At 36.6% G+C, this 22,140-nt stretch overlaps 2 protein-coding genes across 4 annotated transcripts in view; both read right to left on the bottom strand.

The window, feature by feature from the left end:
- Positions 1–9,781, bottom strand: part of GFM1 (G elongation factor mitochondrial 1) — a 39,151-nt gene extending 29,370 nt beyond the window's left edge. The window contains exons 1-7 of the mRNA XM_054580058.1: positions 9,582–9,781; positions 8,204–8,356; positions 6,776–6,908; positions 6,137–6,341; positions 4,223–4,339; positions 2,100–2,250; positions 859–1,016 (exon numbers count right to left, since the gene is read on the bottom strand). Coding sequence (XP_054436033.1) covers positions 859–1,016; positions 2,100–2,250; positions 4,223–4,339; positions 6,137–6,341; positions 6,776–6,908; positions 8,204–8,356; positions 9,582–9,671 — 1,007 coding nt within the window. The 5' untranslated portion in view covers positions 9,672–9,781. The remainder of the gene's footprint in view (positions 1–858; positions 1,017–2,099; positions 2,251–4,222; positions 4,340–6,136; positions 6,342–6,775; positions 6,909–8,203; positions 8,357–9,581) is intronic.
- A 5,190-nt stretch (positions 9,782–14,971) lies between these two features.
- MLF1 (myeloid leukemia factor 1) overlaps positions 14,972–22,140 on the bottom strand; it is a 32,403-nt gene continuing 25,234 nt past the window's right edge. For 2 of the 3 annotated variants that reach the window (XM_054580031.1, XM_054580039.1), the window contains 5 exons: positions 21,533–21,616; positions 20,323–20,451; positions 18,460–18,619; positions 16,694–16,832; positions 14,972–15,278 (listed from right to left, as the gene is read on the bottom strand). In XM_054580031.1, the coding sequence (XP_054436006.1) occupies positions 15,173–15,278; positions 16,694–16,832; positions 18,460–18,619; positions 20,323–20,451; positions 21,533–21,616 (618 nt within the window). In that variant the 3' untranslated portion in view covers positions 14,972–15,172. The remainder of the gene's footprint in view (positions 15,279–16,693; positions 16,833–18,459; positions 18,620–20,322; positions 20,452–21,532; positions 21,617–22,140) is intronic. The other variant, XM_054580048.1, reaches the window with a different exon arrangement.

Raw genomic sequence — 22,140 nt, 5'->3', positions numbered from 1 at the left:
TTCTCCCAGTTACCATCAGCTACCTTGTCATATTTTCCTGAATCTCACTGACGGTCTGAAATCTCCTTTCAAAGGTGATTTTAGTTTTTGAAAAAGCCAGAAGTCACAGGGCACAAAATCTGCACTGTAACGGGGGTGAGTCATCTGGATGACCTGATGTTTTACCAAAAAACTCTGCATGAGATGCAATGCATAAGCACGCATGTTGTTATGATGAAGCTGCCAACCACCAGATGCCCATACCTGCAGCCTTCTGAATCATCCGAAGTTTTTGTGGAGGACTATTCAGTCTTAATGAGAAATCTGATGCAGATTCATTGCTCTACTCGCTCAGTCATTTTGAATGCTAAGCCCACACAGCACACATGCTCACTCAACAGCATCTACAGCCCCACTGACGAGTATAAGTGAAGTTGTCATTGTTCACACACGCACATTCCACTCTCCTTGGCTGCCAGGTTATATCGATGTTGCACAAACCGTTCTTGTTATATTAACAATGACTGGACTTTTTCTGGAAAGACCTTGTAATCGATGAGAGTTTAAAAAAAAGTTTGCTTCTTGAAGCCTTTTTTTTAATATGACTGAGAACAGCTGGTCCCAAATGAATTTTCTAATGATGTAAAACCCTGATGGATAATAAAACAAATAATACATCTAACTCACAAATATGGGAACTGGGATAATAAATATTTTTGTATGTGCCAAAGTTTTTACCCAAATAGAAATGGTGATTGTTTTTATAAATTATGAAAAATAACAAAAACACAACTACAAGAACTATTCTTACATTCTTTCATAGTGCATAAATGATAAAAGTATTTCTGCATAAACTAAGAATCAGTTTCCAAGACTTACTCCTCCTGATTGAGAACAGCATAATTCTGGACTTCAGCTGGATTTGGGAGGTATTCTAAAACAGCATCTAAAAGCGGTTGAACTCCTTTGTTCTTCAAGGCACTTCCCAAAAAGACTGGAGTAAATGACCTATTTAAAGTAGCTCTTCGGATTGCAAGCTACGAAAGAAAAATAAATTAATGATTAGTCAATCCTAAAGATCACACTTTGTGTTTCAGATCAATTACAAACTAAAAAAATGAAAGAAATGATTGGTAGTCTTTGGAGTACTGGCTCTAGTGGAGACTAGAATTAGGTCCTCTATAACTTAAGGTCAAAATACAGGATAAAGAAAAAAAAAAAAGCTACTTGTTCAGGGTTAGGAAGCTGCTTTCAAGACTTTTGGAATGTCACTCATTTTTAATTTGATAAAAAAAAATGCACATAGAAGATACACACAGAGAACACTATAAACAGTACACTAACTGCTTAAAACAGTAAGTTAATCGTGTAAAAGAAAGGGGAAAGTTAATGTGTGTGTGTGTGTGTGTGTGTGTGTGTATAAAAATCTCTTGAAAGATACATCAGCAACTTATTAACTGGTTACCTATTTTAGGGAGGGTGCAGAAAACGATGGAGCTGTGAACCTTTGCATATTTTTTAAATGTTTAAACCATATGAAAGTATAATTTATTAAAAATATTTAATTAACTGATTTATTTTTTTTTTTAAAGAACATACATACTTACTGCCATGAAATTTCTGTATTTATCTTCTCTCTTCTTAATAAAAACATACTCAAAAGGTTGGCTGTTTAAGTGTCTTTTTCTCTAGAATAAATTATGATTCCTTTCCATTTTAAAATATTATGTAACTCAAGTTATATAATATATAACATATAACTCAGTTATATAGAACTGTTATATAACAGTAAATGCGTGCCAAGTATATTCTGAAGAATTATGTTAAATATATTTACTCTAATTTCATTAATGTTAATTATGTTAAATAAATTTACTCCAGTTTCATCAATAACACCCATGCAGCAAAGCGTCATGTCCAGGTCCATCCATGCTATCACAAAGGGTAAAATATCCTTATTGAAAAAAAATGTTTTTACGGCCAAGTAATATTCCATTGTTTAAATGCATTAAAAAATAAATAATTCAATTTAAAAATGAAAAAAAGGTATCAGTTCATTGCCTGAGAAACAAAACTTTCTCATTATTTTTGGTTAAAAGACTTATTTTGAGAGCACTTGCCTTTAAATCAGAAATTGAGGGGACTTTTTCTTCCAGGAACATCTCACCAAGCTGCTCATCTGAATTAGCAATGTACTCAATCAGCTCCTGCCGGTGGTCAGCTGCTGCTGCCCTGAATTCTGCTGGAATCTCCTCATAGCGAACGATCTGACTAAGAACAGAAATGGTTTACTTTGGTACTTTGAGGATATGCAATCAAACATATAAAGCACCAGTGAAAAAGTTAATCTAATAGCAAATCTTTTTAGATAAGAAAGGGCTCTGATATATTTGTATTAATATAGCTAATAAAACTAATGGGTATCTCTAAAATTCAGACAGCGGGCAAAACAGGCAAAGCAAACCACTCTAGATGGTGCTACTAGCAAATGGAAGAGCCAAGTTTCAAAGCCAACCTGACTCCAAAGCCATGTGAACACCTGAAAAGTCTATTAACCAAATTAATCAAAACATCACAGTCTCTTACAAGCAGAATTAGAGAGATCTGATTATTCCTTCCCGTTACGAAAAAACCCAATCACACAACTTCTAACACAGAACACCCCATTTTATGGTGAAAAGGGTCACTAATACAACAGACTTGTCAACCTTGGCACCAGTTCTCTATTCCTCTAGAGGCCAAAGAGATAACAGTCACAATAAAATATATACAATGAATAAGCAAATATACTTGATATTTAGAAATAGTAGTATAAAACTTTTCAAAGTATTTTAAAAATGAAACTAATGGCAAAAGAATAATAATCTTTTCAGAAAAAAGTAACTAAATAAAAAACAACCAATTGCAAACAGTTCTAAAGATTGTTCTTCAGTCTTTAGAGCTTCATCTCTTTGTTTCTGGCAAGCTCTCTGGTTCTTTGACTTTTATGTCAGACTCATCAAAATATACAAATCCAGTGATCTAGGGCTGGGAAAGGAGCAGATTTACTAAGAAGTTCCATCTGTGGTTCTGATGTACTACAAAGTTTAAAAGTCTCTACTTTAAAAAACAGAAACTTGTACTCTGGTAATTCTAGGGAAGTGCATTCATTCATTTATTTACAAATTATTTGTTGAGTCCCTACTATGTATGTACCAGACAGCTCTCGGGCTGGAATAAACCTGATAAAAATCCCGGCCCCCTGGGCCTTGCACTCACTGGAAGGAGAAACAGACACACTGTGTTGTCATTACTGAGTTGTCACACAAGTGCGAGAAACACCTCGTCTGCTGCGCAGCCCCGCCTTTTCCCTGCCTACAAGAAGGCTGGCAAAGATAAATTCTCCATGTAACTGATCCAGACACCCTTTTACCCGCCTGCCAGACCAGCAATCCCTGTTCACAGCAAAGGAAGGAAACTGCCAGGCTCTTGGGGCCCCTCCTCCAAGCAAAGGGTCATCTGTGACTCCCCGCACTGACTAGACTAGTGCCACTCAAAGTGTGGTGTGCAGACCTGGAACATCATCGTTGGGAGCTTTCCAGAACGCAAATTCCAGGCCCCACCCTGAGATTTACTGAATCAGTCTCTGGAGGTGGACACAAGAGTGTGTGTTTTGACAAGCTCCCCAGGCGGTTTCCCTGAAGGCCATGGCTTGGGAACCACTGAGCGATGGCAGTGCTTTGTATGCTGAGGTCACCCAAAAGCTGACTGACAAACCAAATACCATGGAATACAGGTACCAGTTTGCTTCTTTTATTGTCTACACCACATGTGTACAAATTTTAACTGCTTTTTACATATTAATCTTTCTACCTTTGTAATGCCATGAATTAGGCAGAGGAAATTATTATGATAGCAGTTTTTATCACAATACCCAGGACACAGCTGCTCCCTAAAAGTCTGCAGAATGAGTGAATGGACGGACGGATGTGCATTACGTTACTAACCCAAGCTGAAGGCCTTCTACCACACCATGCATGTCATAATGCGATGTAAATATATTGCCCAACAAGTAACATACTCTCCCTTTGAATGAATCCTAAGCAAAAAGGATTAAAGCCATTAAAACAAAATAATCTTGGAGGATATTCTTCCAGCAACATTTCAAGAGAGGTGTTTATGTTTAGAGAATTCATTCTTTCCTTCTTTTTAAGATAAACTCTTTTAAAATATAAGAGTTTAATGGCTGATTTATAATACTTACCCAAAGTCCCCATCAAAATAGATGGCTCGTTCTTCAATAAGATCTATAATACCTTTAAAATCACCCTCCAATCCAATGGGTATCTGCATAAATGCTGCATTATGGCTTAGTTTAGACCTAAAATAAAGATAAAAATAAATCAGTAGCAGATGTGTAGACCTGGGAGGGGTGTCATCAGCAAGTCAGAACAGAAGGGACAAAGCAGCCGGGGACAGACTGACGGCCAAGCTCATCACACTCGGGAGGCCAGGACCCTCCTGAGGCAACAAAAAGAACTCTAGAAGGAGGGTGGGGTAGCTATGCCGCATCTCAGTCCGGAATCCGCCGACTCCGGCCAGGCAGACTAGAGCTGTCAGGAGAGCAGCTCTGCGGGGAAAACTCAGAGCAGTGTTGACATCGGATGCGTACCATCAGCCTGCAACCACCACCAGGCACAACCGCTGAATGGGAATCACACTCACAGGCAGCGAGTCTCACTTGAGAAGAAACACTCTCTAGCTCCCACTGTTTGATATGGACTCCACGTGCCCAGCTATACTTACGGACAGATAACGAGACATCACCAAATATTTGTGGAAACCAATAGTCTGAAAGAGCGGTGTGAACTCAAGAAGTAGTACTAACCTCCAAGGAGAGACTTACTAGAAGAAATAACACGTAAAGGTCTGAGAAGTAATGACCTCTATTAATAAGGATATTGCAATAAGAGAGAAAGTTTATGTAAATTAACTATATGTAATTGCTGAAATTAAAAAGAAAAAACAGGCTAAGTCACTGCAGGGCTGCAGATGAACCACAGACAAGTGAGCTGGGAAATTGACTCGCTGCCCAGGGCAAAATAGAGCCGGGAAGCAGGAGAGAGTATGGAAGGAAGGTTCAAACACAGAGACTGGATCCAGAAGTTTCAAAACCTGTTGAATGAGAGTTACAAAAATGATAAAAACAGGTAAAAAGGGAGTGAAACAAACCAAAGTGGTCAAACAGATGCTAAAAGAGAATAGTCCTAAAATTTAGAAAAAGACTTGGCAGAAAGAGTCCCTGTACTGCCAACCACAACTAAAATATAATAAAAAGTGAAGAAAACGTTTCATTTTACCATGAAAATATTACAAGTATCTAATAAAGAAAAATTTCACGCTTATATTCCCAAATACATCCCTTCATCAAAGCGCACACAGCAATATGGCCACTTCAAGTTCCTCAACACCATCTCCTTTGTCATCGGACGCATCGCTCTTAGCCTTCCCACCATCACAAACTTTGCTGCCTATGTCCATCAGCTCTGCCTTGTGTAACTTGACTAGAAACTCTACAGCTCTATTTACGTATCGACAAGAGGTAACGGGTGAAACTTTGACTCTTTTCAAAGACTATCTGAAATTACACAGAATTGTGCAAAATATAACATGCTATAAGACCACTGGGTTCTATCTGGTACGGAAAGGAAGAGTTACTGTTCTCGTCGCAGGTATTTTACCGTATGAGAGCAAGGGAATACAGTATACTACTTCAGGGCACCAATTAAATTCCTCAAGTAAACGTTAGACTGAAAATGATCCTCTAGATTTGTCTAAATAAATGCAAAGTACTTTTAGAATCTACTCAAGATTATAACTTCTCTAATTACAGCAAAACATAAATTGCCAGATTGTTTTCTGAATGCACCTTCAGCATCTCTACAACTTAGGTCCCATTTCCCCCATTTCAACGAGAAGGCAGTTGATGAGCTCACACCACCAACCAGACTCCTGACTTCAGTGTTCCATTTCCTAAAGTAAGTCACCCACATAAAAACGTTCTAAGAAGGGGGAAAGTGTAAGAATAAAGCTCAATGATACTGAATTAATTGCCCTAAATCCAAAGTTTGTTATCAGATCATCACCCTCCCCCTGTGTCCTTTCTAAGATTCAGCACCTCATTTGCTGCAGCGCCCTGGCAGGGTTGGAGCCCATTCGGTCCAGTTTGTTAATGAAAGTTAGAAATGGCACGTTGTAGCGCTTCATCTGCCGATTTACAGTCATGGTCTGGCACTGCACCCCGCCGACCGCACAGAGAACAAGGATTGCACCATCCAACACTCGCAGGGCCCTTTCCACTTCTATTGTGAAGTCCACGTGCCCTAAAGGAGACAAAGAAGTGTGTGATGGTCTTCAAGAGCAGTCTGAAAATAACATGGACAATTAAAAGTTTTCATATCTCTGCTCATCACATAAGTCTTCTAATTAGAATGCAAATTTTTTAAATTACCAATACCATTCACTCACCATAAGGTCCAGGGGCCTCATAAGATCACTTCAAAGAGACACAAGGGCACTGGAACCTTTGGAATCAGCTGCCACAGGTAAAGGGTACAAGCCTTCCTATTCATAATTTACTAGCACTATGTGGGAAACCACAAAAGGATGAGGTGCTCTAGGTCCCAAGTCAAATTTCTCTAATAGGGACTCAATCATGTTTTTGAGTATTACTTGATACTTAAAAATGAGCTGCGACATGGTAGCTAAATGTGCTTTTGCCCAAATAAGCCGCAATAAAACCAAGAACTCAACCTACCAGGGGTATCTATAATGTTGATATTGATATCTTTCCACATGGTATAGGTGGCCGCTGACTGAATAGTGATTCCTCTTTGTCGCTCTAGTTCCATGGAATCCATGACAGCACCAACTCCATCTTTACCCTTCACCTAAACACAAGCACAACAATTCAGACTTCTCTGTACTGGCATTCCGAAGAGCAAAGAAATCTTTACTGAGATGTAGCCAGAACAGAGGTAGTTACCTAAAGTAATTTGCAAAGAAGCCTAATTTGCCAACCACATCATCTCATGAAATAGAAAGCATTACAGATTTTGCCCTCTATTACTTGCCTAACCCTTTTTTCATTGCCATTCTCAGCAACTGCTGCCACAGGTCAATCACCCAGTCTCAGCGCCGCCCTTGCTCCCTCTGCGCTGCTCCTGCACACCAGCCTTGTCTTAGTCTGTGAGTAGATGTTCAGAGAGCAGAATTTTCCCTGCTCTGCTACATATGGATTTGGAGGCCCAGATTCAGCTTTTAAAGTATATGATTTAAGAAGATGATCTTCATCTGAAGAAATATTTTTAAACGGAGAGTTAAGTTACTCAATGATACGGAATTTCTTCAGGAAAGTTTCAAGGTTTTCTTAAATATTTTTTCTGATGTATGTATTTTTTTCTTTTATTGATTTTAGAGAGTGGGGAAGGGAGGAAGAAAGAGAGAAACATCGATTTGTTGCCTCTTGCATGCACTCCAACTGGGGACCAATCCTGTAACACAGACATGTTCCCTGACTGGGAATCGAACCTGCAGCCTTTGTGTTTGCAGGATGATGCCCAACAAACTGAGCCACACCAGCCGGAGATGATATTTGTATTTTTTAACTATTAGGCTCATACTATATATCATTTTAAAATCCTTTTTTCCACTTACCATTATAAACATCTCTCGATAACATTAAAAATTATGTAAATGAGCCCTGGCTGGGTGACTTGGTTGTAGTGTCGTTCCACACACAACAAAAGGTGTCGGGTGCAATCCCCAGGTACAGGCCTGTGGGGCGGGGGGCAACAGATTGATGTTTCTCTCTCGCACTGATGTTTTTCTCTCTTTTTATAAAATCAATAAACATATCCTCAGGTGAGGATTAAAAATATAGTAACAATTAAAAATTATGTAAATACTATTTTAATGGCTGCTTAAGAGTACACCATATTGACTTATCATTCTCAAAAGATAATCTACCAGTACTCAGTACACTTACAATAATGGTCGCTAGACAGATTGCTTAGAGCAACACTTCAAGCCTATCTGAGCTATCCACTTGGTGATATGAATTTGATTAAAGATCCACTGTTACCATTCTTTGAACCTTTCAGGTTTTGTGAAGTTTATTAAATCATAACTACAAAATAATTAAAGTCAAGCTCTAACTAATCTGGAATCAACATGAACCACATACCTCATGCATCTTTGCAATTCTGCCTGTGTAGTAAAGCACTCGTTCTGTTAAAGTTGTTTTCCCAGAATCGATGTGAGCTGAGATTCCAATATTTCTTATCCTTTCATTAGGAATCACCTCCGAAGAACACCATCGGCAGACCTTCCAATTAACCTGAAAGAAAAAAAAAAAAAGAGAAGGAAGAAAAGTTCAATTCATTGCACAACAGGGAATTAAAATGGGTTTGGCGGACATCTTTCCTCCAAGGACTCTCAATGGACACAAAACATCATCCAAAATAGCCTGGAAAGGCAAAAGAGTAAATGTCTCAACCTGCAACCCTTGGAATCAAAGGACAGACAGCCAGGAAAAGACAGAAAAAAATATAGTCTTAAAAATAAATCAAAATGATATATTTAAATAAATTAATTGAATAAAAGGGGCAGATATTTTTTACTGACGGTTACAGGTTTGAAAATATACACTGGATCTGATAAAATCAGAAGGCTCCCAACAACTACTTTAATTGAGAGTTGTTTTTGGTTTAAATTTTACTTTGATTTTTTCCCCCCTCCCCTTTATTGTAGTTCACAGCGAGCAAGACTTTTTGAGGGCTTATATACTCTATGCAGTTGTGCAATAGCTCTAAGGCAGCCTACAAAGGTTAAAAATAACTTTATTTTAATCGAGGAAAGGAGGGAAATCTTGCATTTTTATGGAAACGAGAGACAACATAAACCTCTGCAGCCACTTCTGCGAAAAGGAAAGCAAATGACTTTGGAAAAGGTGGGTAAAATGTTAAATGGAATCTGGGTGGTGGACGCTTAGTTGAGTCAATGCCAGGGACACGAGCAAGCAAAACAAACCAGGTTTGCATGATAGGAAAGACCAACTCCTACCTAACCCTACTTCATTCTGAGCTCCCCCCGCACAAGGCAGAAACAAGATCACGGAGAAGTAACGGGAGGTTTGAGCGCCAAATCAAATTACCCAGGGTCGTGTGAAAGAGAGGTCAGACCAACGACGCTTTGTAATGAAAAGAGCACCTGATAGTGAACAGAAGCTCTGGTTTCGAGCCTTAGACACACTAATTTTTCAATTGTTTTCCCCTTCACTTCAGTCACTTCTCCTCTGTAAGGTATACCAAAAAGAAGAGGCTTAACCATAAATCGGAGGCATGTTCAACCTCCCAAGGCACCGAGACGCCGTTCAGGAAGAACAAGTAATTGTGAAGGTACGATGGGCTTTTCAGCACAGAGGCACGGCGCCTGTATTCAGAGTGTCAGTAAGGAGATGCCGGAGAGGGGAGGGATGTTACTACCTCCCTGGCCCCGGAGGGCCACATGGTCTCGGGGACAGTCCCGGTTCGGTCTCGCCTCGCCGGGCACTGATAAAATACCTGCTTCCCCTGCCAGCCCAGGACAGCAGGGATCCGCGGGAGCGGCCCGCGTCCCAGAGCCGTAACAGCGGCTGCGCCCAGCAGCCTCATGGCAAACGCAGAACAGGTGCGGGGGTCCAGCGACTCCGGTTCTGCTGAACAACCAGCACCACGGCCAGACTGTTCAAAGTCACGCCGGCAATCAGTGCCAGATGAGCGCTTCCGGGGCGAAGGACGTGAGGGAGGAAAAGAAGGGAAAGAGGGAGGAGCTACCGGACCTCCGAGCAGAGCAGCGCCCTGTGCTGCCCGGGCGCCCTCTGCCGGCTTGGAAGAGGAAGTGTGGCCACTTTGCGACATAAATCGAAATCGGGCTTTTGCAAACTCCCAGAAAAATGCAGCGTTTAAACCTGAATGTTTTGCCGCTATAGCAATGTGGAGAAATTAATTAAATTAAACAGAATTTAAGTGAAAAAATGCAAAATTGTTATCTATGCTATTACAAATATTTTTCAAAAATTCTCTGTAGGAAATGACCTGAAGAGAACGTGGGAAAATAACGAACTATCAATTATTTGTGCGTTTTCTCGTTACAGTATGTTCCGTCATTGTTTGATGTTAAACGCTATATACCCAGTCCAAGGAAGACAGTACTCTTAATGATTCCACTTGAGTCTCTTAGCGGCATCTCAAACCTAGTATGTCCAAAACGGGGAACTTCTGATCTTCCTCCCAAACCCTTCTGCAGTCTTCATTGCATAAATGGGAACAACGTTGATAACTCATACCAAAAGTTAGTTACTTTGACACTCCTAATCAGTCAGCAATCGATATAGGCACTACCTTCAAAAACAGATCCAGAACCTGCTCCTTCTCCCCACCTCTCAAGCACTGCTGCCTCGACAGAATTACTGTAATAGTCCTTGCTGTTCTTTCAATTATCCACACAGTATTTAAAGGATCCCTTGAAGCCAGATGATGTCATTTCATGTCAACACTCCATCCAGTGAAGACATTGTTGCCGTTATCTCTACTTTTGTGTAGGCTTGAAATTTTTCATAACTGATTTTTTAAAAATGTGTTATGACTTCCCCCTCCAGTCAGAGTAAGCACCTCACCGCAGGGCTCTGCTTGAGCAGCTAAGACAATGTAGCTCGGCTTCCCTTGCAGTTTTGCTCCAGCCACAAGGGCCTCTTTGCTTATCTTCACAGGACCAGAGTCCTTGCTCTGTCCCAGATATCGGCATGCCTCTTTCACTTACGTTCTTCTCTCTGTTCAAATTACCTCTAGAGTGGGATGTTCCCTGACCAACTCTTCTAAAACAGCAAGTTTCTCCGTCTTCTCATGCTACTTCATTTCCTGCAGAGCATTTTTTAGATATATCCACATAGTTAGATACCTGATTATTGTCTGACAACCAATGAGAATGTCAGTTCCCTAAGATCAGTGATTTGGGTTTGTTCATTGCTCTATCCGTTGCATGTGCAAGGTGCTCAATAAATATTTGTTAAATGAATGAATGAATGAGGCCAAACGAATAGAAATCAGAGCAAATTACAAGGGAGAAGAAGAAAATCAAAGTCTCAATGATGAATTTTGAATGTACTTTTTGCATATCAACCATGTATTAATTTGAAGTAAAGGGTTTATAAGCTGCTTGGATAAATTCATTAACATTGACTATAACTTTAAATAAAATTTTTCATTTATACTTTTAAAAAGTTAGTCTTTATTAGCCTTTATATGTATGTATCTAAAATATATAAATTACATAATTATGTAAATGGTATACCACTTAATTATATTAAATAAGTATACCGATTGCTCTGAAATTACCACTTTAACAAAGTTTCCTTCAGTAAAAATTCATACTCATTGTTTTTCTGTAATTATTATACCAAGTATATTCTGAATTATTTTTATTAATACCACTTTTAACTGAGGTAATCCACTTTTGTTTTCTCTACATAAAAAACTGAGACAGAAAATGAAGCACTGTTTAGTTCAATTTTTATGAATACACATTATAGATTCTCTTTTAAGTTATAAAAGGATAAACTATAAATACATAATATCACCACCTATTTGCACATTGTGTTAATTCATAGTCATTTTATAACATATAAAAATAAAAAATTGAAACTATCTTTAGTAACCAAAGATTTGTATCACTTTTACATAGAAATTGTCTAAGTATCTAAGGGTTAATTTAACATTTCTAAGGTTTTAAAAAGGTAACTGAGGATCTAAAAAATTAAATTCAGCTAAAATTTAGCTAGAGCCAGCTTTACATAGTTAAAAGATAAACTGAGGCATATTTTTGTTTGAGCAAAATTGATTGCAACGGGCAGCATCAACCTGGAAGTGATTAGCAACTCCCCACCAAGAGCAGCTGGAGAAAGACAGAAGTCTTTCTTATAAAAGTCTCATAAGGAGGCAGAAGCAAAGCAAGGAAAGTCTTTGACTGGCTGTAGCTTAAGCCGTTGCCTTATTTGGGAAAGCCTATTTGGATCTTTGTGATTGGGTGTCTTTGAGTTTCAATTTCTTCACTTTGAGACATTCCAGGCTTAGATTTTGCTCATAGAGGCTGCTAAGACATTAAAGCCACCTCAATCTAATGGTCTCTTTGTTTAATTAATAATACAAATATGAAAGTATTCATGTAAAAGTTTAATTACCTTCCCTCTTCAAGAAGAGAGTTTAAATATAAGCTGTATAGTTAGAAAGCCCTGAAGTATGAAAATAAAAGATAGGAGGCTTCAACATAAACAAAGTGTTCTCTTTAGATAAATGACACAAAGGCGTTGCTTGTGTTTTTTGGTGCTGTCTTCTAATGTGCCTCTCAAGTAAAAGTCTTCAACGCATCACAGTTCGCTAATGTAGTCACTACAATTCCTTGCTTAAGTTATGCCAGAGGTAATACAAACCTATTAACTGACAAACCCATGGAAAATTGCCTGATGTTCTACCAAATTTAAGGCATTGCTACATCTGTGCAGGCTGATTACTGACCAGAGAAACATGTGGTTAGAAAGCAACATGGGTGGACAGAAAGATTCTCCCAAAGCAAACTTCTTATGCAAAGGCAAGACTGAGGTAAGTTTTCATGGACAAATAACATGAGATGGTGGGAAAACAGACAGAAAATAGGAGATGGTGTTTAAAGCAAAATTCACCAGAGGACACCAAATCTGATCAGAACCCCTAAACCCCAGTGTGACATTGGGACCAAAGAGATAATTAGAATGCAGATGACGGGAAACCCATATAATCAGGGACAAAGGGGCCTTCAGGGGTATCAGATATGTACGTTATTACCAAATTGAAGATCCTATTCATTGCAGTCTGGGTCAAGCCTCAGCAGAATCTCCAAACTGTCCTAGCCTGATCACCTAAGACGACAGTCTTACTTCATTCAGGCTGCTGTAACAAAAATACCATAGCTTGGGTGGCTTATAAACAATAGAAATTTCACATAGTTCTGGGAACTGGGAAGTTCGAGAGCAAGGCCAGGAGATTTGATGTTTGGTGAGAAAATACTTCCTGGTTCAAAGGCAGTAAGTTTCACTCTATGTTCACATGGGAGAAAGCAAGGGAGCTCTCAGGGTCTCTTTTATAAAGTCACTAATCCCATTCATGGGGGCCCCACCCTCATGGCATAATCATCTCCCAGTGGCCCCACCTCTAAATACCATCACACTGCCATATGCATGGCACCATCGGATTCCAATGTGCTCCTGGAATTGCCCTCTGACAGTAAAGGGCAATGGAGTCATAAAAGTAACAAAAACTTACCACTGGGACTGCCAGCCCCAGGAAAATCGCATGGCAAGGAGCCTAAGTATGCCACTTGGCCTTATTATCGAGGCCACATTCACAAAATTGTTAATATCCTTGCATTCCCAAAAGACCCAGAGTTCCAGAAAGATCACTGTTGCCCATTAAGGAAAAATAATACAATATGTGAGTAGCAAGCTACACAGAGCCTTCCTTTTGATACTGGTTGTCTGAAAAGACAATTTCGGCACCATGTGAACATAAAGATGTGCCTGTGAATTCTCAAACTGCTATATCATGCACAGAAGTTATACTGTTTTAAGTACAATTATTTATTACAGTGTTTTCATATTTGAATATAATGATTACAGTTATCATGAGTATAATGATTTAGGCCAAAGGAGAATAACTACATTGTCTACTCTTGAGGTTTTGCTCCTATCAAATGAATTTATACAAAAGTGTTCTTTACAATTTATGCCTTATGACAACCACCCAATATATTATAGTATGTTATGTACACTAAAGTATGTAAAAAAGAAAAATTTTTAACATCTTTAATTCTTGAGTACTTTTGGGTATAAAAATTAATTGATACACATGCGTCTTAGTGACTTATCTTGGTGACATTGTTTCATAAAGGCATGAAAAATGGCTAGTAAAATTAACAGGAGATATTAGAAAACCAGAAGAGTATAAGCACAATCACATAAATCTACTTCCAAAGCAAAAAGAAAAAAAAAAGGGGTGATATTGGGATTATAGAGCAATAGTGGATTTTCTATTTTTCCCCTTGAAACAACAAAAACATTAAGGGATAAGGTTTTATATTCTAATACAGTTCAAACCTAACTTTTATAAAAACAAGTTAATGCTTGAATTCTAGAATAAAAATGCTAGAGCTGAATTTTTAAATGGTATAATTAAAAAGGGAACAATTGAATTATTAAATACCTTGCTCAAACACACTCATCACCTGTCTAAGAAATTCTGAGACAATCAATCATTCAGGTTTGCAGAATACCAAATGCATTTTTCTAAATGTCACAAAAAGGCTGAGCAGAGTTTCTCCAAGGACACTTCCAACTTTAGAATGTTAGCCGTGGAGACAGATTAAGCTGTTTGTAAGAAAGGAGAGTAGAAAGATGCTACCTTGAGAAGTTGCACAGAAGGTCAATGTAAAGTCTAATAAATGTTAAGAACAACAAAAAATACTATATAAAGAAACTGTAAGAAGAAAATTCATGTACATTAGCAATTGAAAGTATTTCTTTAAAAACAATTTGTCTGTTCTTTTTATCAAAATAATAACTAACTTCTCACAGACAGTACTAGTACAGTTTTGCTTTATTTTTTTAAAAAATCTTCAAGCTAGCTGGCTACATTACATGTTATAAAATTTGAGTTAAATAATTTTAATCTTTATTAACATGATTCTAGTGTAGTGTTAGTGAAAATTGAGACCATTTTTAACAATTTCACATTCTTATAACTAATATAGAACTAGCTCCACAGTTAATATTGTAGAAAAGAATGCCTAGCCAATGGGAAAACCGCTGGGAAAGCAAAATCAAGCATGTGAACTTTAAAAATTAATATGTTTTAAAGTAAAGAGTTTCACAGAATGTTTAACAACATTATCATGTTGTTGAAAATCAAAGTTTTATTCCTCAAGTAGGGACAATATAAAGCTAGCATTTCCATTACATTGAGATAACAGAAGAGAGTTGTGAAGTACAGTATTGATTTCACAAGAGATTGGTCTTATGTGTATTACCCAGCACCATTCTTTTCTCTGTTAAAACAATCCAAACTAAACACATCGAATGCAAGGCTATTTATTTTTTGTTGATTTTCACAGGCGATCCTTTGATGTTGAGTTTGTCCACAAAAGCACTTGATCTTCTTCCATGTTCAATGGCTGGACTTTGATGAGGTTTCTCCCTGAGAAATGTACAGATGGACATATTAATACCAATTTTTAAATGGTCAATGGTTTACAAATCAATGCAAACATGTTTAAAACCACTGTAATTTAAGCAAAGATTTATCTTAACAGTTCCTTAATAGCTTTGAGAAAACATGGCAGGTTATTTCACTTAACATTTAAGAAAGCAGCAGCTGCTTTCCTGAGGCAGATTCCACTATTTATGGTTTAACCACGCTGCCCAACATGGTAGCCATATTATTTATACTTAAATTAATTAAAATAAAAACTTAAAACTCAGTTTCTCAGTTTCACTGGCCACATTTTAAGCATGATTCGATAGCTACATGTAACTACATTTTGGGGCAATACAGATATATAACATTTCCATCATTACAGAACATCATTTCACAAAGTTCTATCACGCGGTACTAGTTTACAGCAAACGCCCCTGGGAGGACCATAGATTTATAGGTCAGTTGTAAAAAACATGCTTTCTTTCACTGGCACCTGGATTTCACAGTCAATCTTACTACTGTTAGGTTTTAATCAATAAACTTTTCAAAGTGAGACAAATATTATCTAAAATTAATATGGGAGCAGATTTTCTATAGAAAGTATTAGGGCTCTAAACTCCTAAACAAGTATTTTAAAATAAAAGATGCTAGCACATAAAATTCCACACAAATTTTCTGGTTTACTTAATACCCCCTTGTCTACCACTGGTTCTTTGAAGGCTTCCGCCTTCTGCAGCAGACACCCACTTGTACACCTTGAACGGATTTCTCTCTCTCTCTCTCTCTCTCTCGTAATTTCAATAGGAATTATGCATTGTTCTCCATTCCACACCGCCCCCCAGAGAACCAAATTAAATTACACCTCTAGAAAATACACTAAATGCCAAACATTTATATACTGAACATTTATACTTCATAGCTATTCCAAAGGTAATTTCATAGGACGATTAAACAAGTGTCTGAAAATGCATTTACTATTAAATACTGATTTTTGACTTAGGAGGAAAGTTGTGTTAAGCCTTTCAAATACAGTCCTTTATCATCTCTCTAGATACCAGCATCTTTACCTGACATGAGATGTGACTTCTACCTACTACATATCCACATTAGAATCTGTTTCACAAGAATAACTACATTATAGCATGCCACTGCTCCTTAGGAGAATTTAGCCCCTATCTTCTGAAGGATAATTTGTTAGTGAGTTACTAATCATGGAATCATGAAATATTATTGGTTTTAGGTATAAAATTAAATTTGTGTGGTATACTCAGATATAATGTAAAACTACATCTTTCACAAAAGATATGGACAACAGCTAGGATACTGAGAACTTCTTGACAACAGAGGTACAATCACGTAACCTTTTTCCTAAGTCTTCTTAAAACAACACAATTCATTTTAAAAATAACTTTTACCTTTTTTTAAGTTCTCGGGATCCTGAATTCTCATGCCCAACACTCCTCATCCTGGTGTTTTCTAGATTGCGCCACTGTGCCCCCGGTTTGTACTTTAAAACCTCATTTTGCCACTCGTCATCAAAAGCATGAGCATCACCTGCATTAAATATTGAAAACAAAGGTATCAACTGTCAGTAAATGCCTTGCTCCCCGCACACTTCGTTCTACCCTGATGTTCCCACCAGCCTACCTGAAGGCAGAGGCAGGAAACTGCTTCAAATATAAAGGTCTCTGACTCGGGGTAATATTGCCTCTTCTGTTTGTTCCTCTCCTATTCTTATTGATAATTTTGTTGATGATCTGGTTTTTCACGTACCTTCCTGGATGTCCTATTATTCTACCCAGTGGACCCTTTGGCCCAATTACGCTGCCTTACAGTCTTCCTTACTGGGTTCTCCACAGTGATCATCCTTTTTCTCTGCAGTTAAACGTGTCGCCTACGACGAGCACCTCCTATTAACCTCACCATTTTCCTATGTCACTTGGCCTCACAAGCTTCTGTTGTCAGTTTCCTAAGGCAGATTATTCATCTCAACTGTCAATTTATGTTGTTGTGAAGTAGGTCATTTAACTTCTATAATAACAACAATAGGTAAATGACAACACAAATTCTTTCAGATTGCCTTTATACTATTGTATTCCTTCACTAAATTTTTTTCAACATGTTAATTATTGTCAAGTATTCTGTAAATATTTCAAATGACAATGTAAATATTTAAAATTTCAATACGACAAAATTATAAAGGTTAAAATTAAAGAAAGGTTAAGATGTTGTGACTTCCACCTCATTGCATAAGAATAAGTTTATCCAACTCCAACCTTAAGAGAAATTCTTTTTCTAAAATTATACAACAATTCAAACTTGTCATCAAAAGCCTTCTGCTTTTTTTATATTTATTCAGAATGTTTTCTGAAAATAGAAGATAAATGTAACTTAAAACTCCAATGAGGAGAGTTAGGAGACGGGAAAGACTTGAATTCATTAAAAAATGAATATAAAATTTAAACAATGAAATGATTTACTTGATACATATATGATATATTGTATATTATATAATATATATTTCTAACAATACCAGATATTAAAATCTTATCTATATAAAAGCCAAAATATCCAACAATATAGAATGTTTTAAATAAATTGTGGTCTATTTATGATAAAACCTTTAGGTAACCATTTAGAATGTTTTTAAAAAACATCATAGATGGTTGTTCACAATTATAATGGAGAATTAAAATAAGCACAATATATATTATATAGATAGTAAAGTATTAACTGAAAAAAGTATGTATGTTTATTTATACATCAAATTATTAATAAGAAACACATTAAAATATTCCTAGTAATTGAGATTACAGATTTTAATTTTCTTCTTTATGCTTTTTTATACTTTTCAAATGCACTTCTTTGAAAATCATAAATATTTAAAACTCATTTTGCCCACTGAATCTTACTAAATAACAATTCAAAATATTCCATTTCCCAAATAGAAAACAAAAAAAATCAATGATACTCAGTAGTACCAATAATCACTGTAAAGAACAGATCTACTGTGAAATTATGAAACTACAATTTATTACTTTGATAAAGTATTTCCTAAACATTCACACACTACCTCCAAATGACATCTTATGAAATGTTTCTACAAAAACATTTAAGTTCCACCAGTACGGGTGCAATTTTGGCTCTCGGAGGAAGAACGCTCTCCTCTGGGGTAACTCACTTTCGTTCATGTTGATGAACTCCTGGTTGACCTCTTCGTCTCCAGTCTTGCTGTTCTTCGATTTTTTAATGACATGAGCCCGGTCATGGAGATGATGGCCAATGGACATTTTTTCTAGTCCACTGTCAGAATCTCTCAACGCTTTCCTAGTTTCCTTTATCTGTAAAAAATAAAAATATATAAATAAAAATTAGCTACTATTTAAATATATATAGAATGAATATAATTCTAAACTCCCTGAGTTTACAATAGGGATAAGGCCCTCTAGTAAAAATAAACAGTCACTCGACTGGTCTGAAAATAATGAATACTCAGTTCCACTACTAACTTGCAGTAAAATTATGGTATTGGTTCTCTGACATATCCTGAACTGCTTGAAATTAAAATGTCTAGGACAAATAGAACCAATATAATTTAACCTGTTTCAAAATTGTAATCAAACATTAAAACAAAGAATAACAATTATATAAAACTTAGTGCTTTCAATGCTACCCTTGAAAATGTTGTAATAGAGGGGAATATATGCTAGCATTCCTACAACTAAGAGCAAATAATCACTCAGAAGTCATGTTTGATGGAATTGAATCTCATGACTCCCACCTATGAACTCTATGGGTTATTAGAATATTTATGATAGCCCAAAACTACTAACACGGTTTGCTGTGGGACATCCCATGTATATTCTGTTTATATGTAAGATGCACGTCACTTACAGCAAGGTAAAATGACATCTGAAGAATTAGCTGTACTTTTGCAAAAGCATCATTAAAAGGTATGCCTTATATGTAAGAACTAAAAAGTGAACCACTCACACTCATTAGAAAGGCAAACCTATTTTTTTTATTTTAAGTACTAACAAAGAAATGGAGAAATGGGAACTCTCCTATCAGAGTGTGTGGAAGCTGTTTCAATCACTGTGTGATAGTAACTTAGTAATTTCTAATGAAAATGACACAAATCTCCTACAAACCAACAATACCATCCATAGACCCTTGGTACAAAGAGCCGTTTAAATATGAATAAATGAAAAATTAGAAATACCTAATTGTTTATTAGTAGAAAAATAGACTTTAAAACTGCGTTATATTCATATTTTGGATACTATTAAGAAGGTAAAATAAAGAAACCAGAGTTACTCACATATCTACTTGAATAAACCTCAGAAGCATATTACTGAGTAAAGTCAAGTAGCAGAGGACACATGTAATGCAAAACCACTTATGTAAAGTTGAGAAACCTAAAGCTAATTCCTTATATTGTTTATGAAGCATACGTAAGTGATAAAATTGTAAAAGCATGCATAAGAATGATAAATTCCAGGTAAGGAAAATGGTTCTCTTTGGGGGAGGGAGGAAAGGAAAAGGGACTAGGAGGGGGAGTGCACTGGAAGCTTTAACTGCATCTACAAAGGTTTCTGCTTAAATAGAAAAGAAAATAAGAGACCATTTAAAGCCAATAGAGAAAAATGTTGTGATCTGACTAAACTGGGTGAAAGGGATATGGGTATTTACACTATTCTTCCTATCCTTTCTGTCCACTAGAAATATTTCACGAGTTAAAAACATTTATTTACTTTAAATATAATAACTTAAAAGTAGACATTTTTTTCATGAGACAAAGACTTCTTTCAGTGTTTATGTAACTGTCAACATGCAAAGGTAATAAACATCAATAAAACATCAATGAAAAAAAAAGCGAGGTGGGGGAAACAAGAAATGCCTTATTGTTTTTCCCAGTAACATGGGTCTTCTCCCCTCCACACCCCCACAGTGCCAGGTCAAATTTTAATAATTATCATTTGGCACAGGTGATCTATCATCCGACAATTTTATAAAGCTCTCAGAATGCTAAGAAAATACTTACTCCTCCTGGAGCCCGACGGGTTTGAGTTGAGGCCTGGAAAACCTTTGGCGGTTCATCTCCTACTTTGGAATAAGTCATAACTGAGGAAGAAGTAAACGAATGTCCATTTGGATCCATTGAAAGGTGATCCTAGAAATATAAATTGTAAATCCAGAGAGTTTAGTCAAATATGAAGAATGAGTGTCAGAAAACTCAAGTTAGTAGCAAAACTAAGCAAAAGTTCCACTAAGGACAGTGCGCTGTCAGCTGGAGTATCCAAATGGCGCCCTAGGGAAGGCCCTGACTTCCTTCCATTTTAGCCACCAATTCCCAATGTCCTTGTGAGGAATGATAAGCAGTTTACTCAAAGATCCTTAAAATCTTTGGGATCAAAGACTTTCGGCTTAGATTTAAATATATTGTAGATGCTGTGATACTTTGAGTTAATGGTTGATGCTTGTGTGCTAATTTGCCAACATTGAGCCAATCAGTCAGTTAACCATATACCAAGACTTTTATACCTCATATGGGTACCAGTTTGGTACATTGCTAAAATCATTCTGAAATGATCCTTAGATTTCAGATTGGATGACTAAAACAATATGGGCCTTCTTCATACCAACTCAAGTCACTGTTTTGATGTTAATATTATGAGTAGAAAAGTAAGACTATTAGTACTAGTTTGTAAGTATTTGGACCGTATGAACCTAATCCAATATCTAAACATCATTCCTGAAATTTCTATTGTCATATTTTTTTTAAAACATCAAAACTTAATGTCTTAGATGACATAATTCCTTTTAAATAGACAAGTTATAAAATAATTTTTAAAAATCTAAATTCATTTAAAGTGTTCATTTACAATAGTGACCTTCAGCAGAACAAATTTTTTTGAGGTTGAATTGTTTTCATTTTGAAAGTTAATTAGTGCTATTTTTTTCAAACTTGTAGGCTGCAAAATCAATATTGTGCGTTGTGACCAGGATTTTAAAAATACGAAATAAAATAGAAAATACCAGTACATATTGTAAACAGTATGATCATTTTCTCATGAAACTTTTTTTCAGGTATATTATACATTATATAGTATACAGGTATTGTGTACTGGATCATGATATAAGATGTGTTTTTCAATCACTGTGTACTTTGGTTAAAAAGAGTTTGTAAGCCACTCTAATGTCAGGTACCAGTAACTGAAAACAATGTTCTCACCAATTTTTCTAGTACTTACAAAGTTTCTTTGTAATTCTTGCATACTGTTACGCATATTTAACATCATTCGGTCCATTGCCTGAAAAGGGTTGACATCTGTACGCTACAGGATATTAAGAAGTATGTTGTTAACTATAAGTATAACACAAAAGAAACAAATCAACCTTGCCAAATTTTTTTCTCAATTTATGAAGTAGGATTTCATGCAGTAATCAACCAAACAAAGATAATTTAAGGACTACACAATGAAAATGATTCGTTAAAGAAAAAATTAAAGGATATTCAAAATCCCAAACAGCCAATATATAAATGATCACGTAGCCATAACACCATAAATACAAGCATACATACATATGTGTGTATGTGCACACACACACACACACTTGTATCAAAACAGCGTTTATTCCTTTATTATTATTTATTAATTATTGCATTATTTTCCATAAGAACTGAAAACCTACTCTTGCCCCACCCTGTACATGCAAGAACTTATAAATATACACATACATATCATTTGTCAATCTGCTCAAAACATAATATAGTTAATATTTAAACACAGAGTGATGTGTTCTGGATTGGGGTAGCTCCATCACAGACTCGTCTTCAAATCTTTGCTTCTTCCCTCTC

This window comes from Pteronotus mesoamericanus, unplaced genomic scaffold, assembly GCF_021234165.1.
Source record: "Pteronotus mesoamericanus isolate MK-2021 breed Mesoamerican mustached bat unplaced genomic scaffold, CSHL_Meso_final contig_116, whole genome shotgun sequence".
Taxonomy (NCBI): Eukaryota; Metazoa; Chordata; class Mammalia; order Chiroptera; family Mormoopidae; genus Pteronotus; species Pteronotus mesoamericanus.
This window is presented reverse-complemented; position numbering and strand designations above follow the sequence as displayed.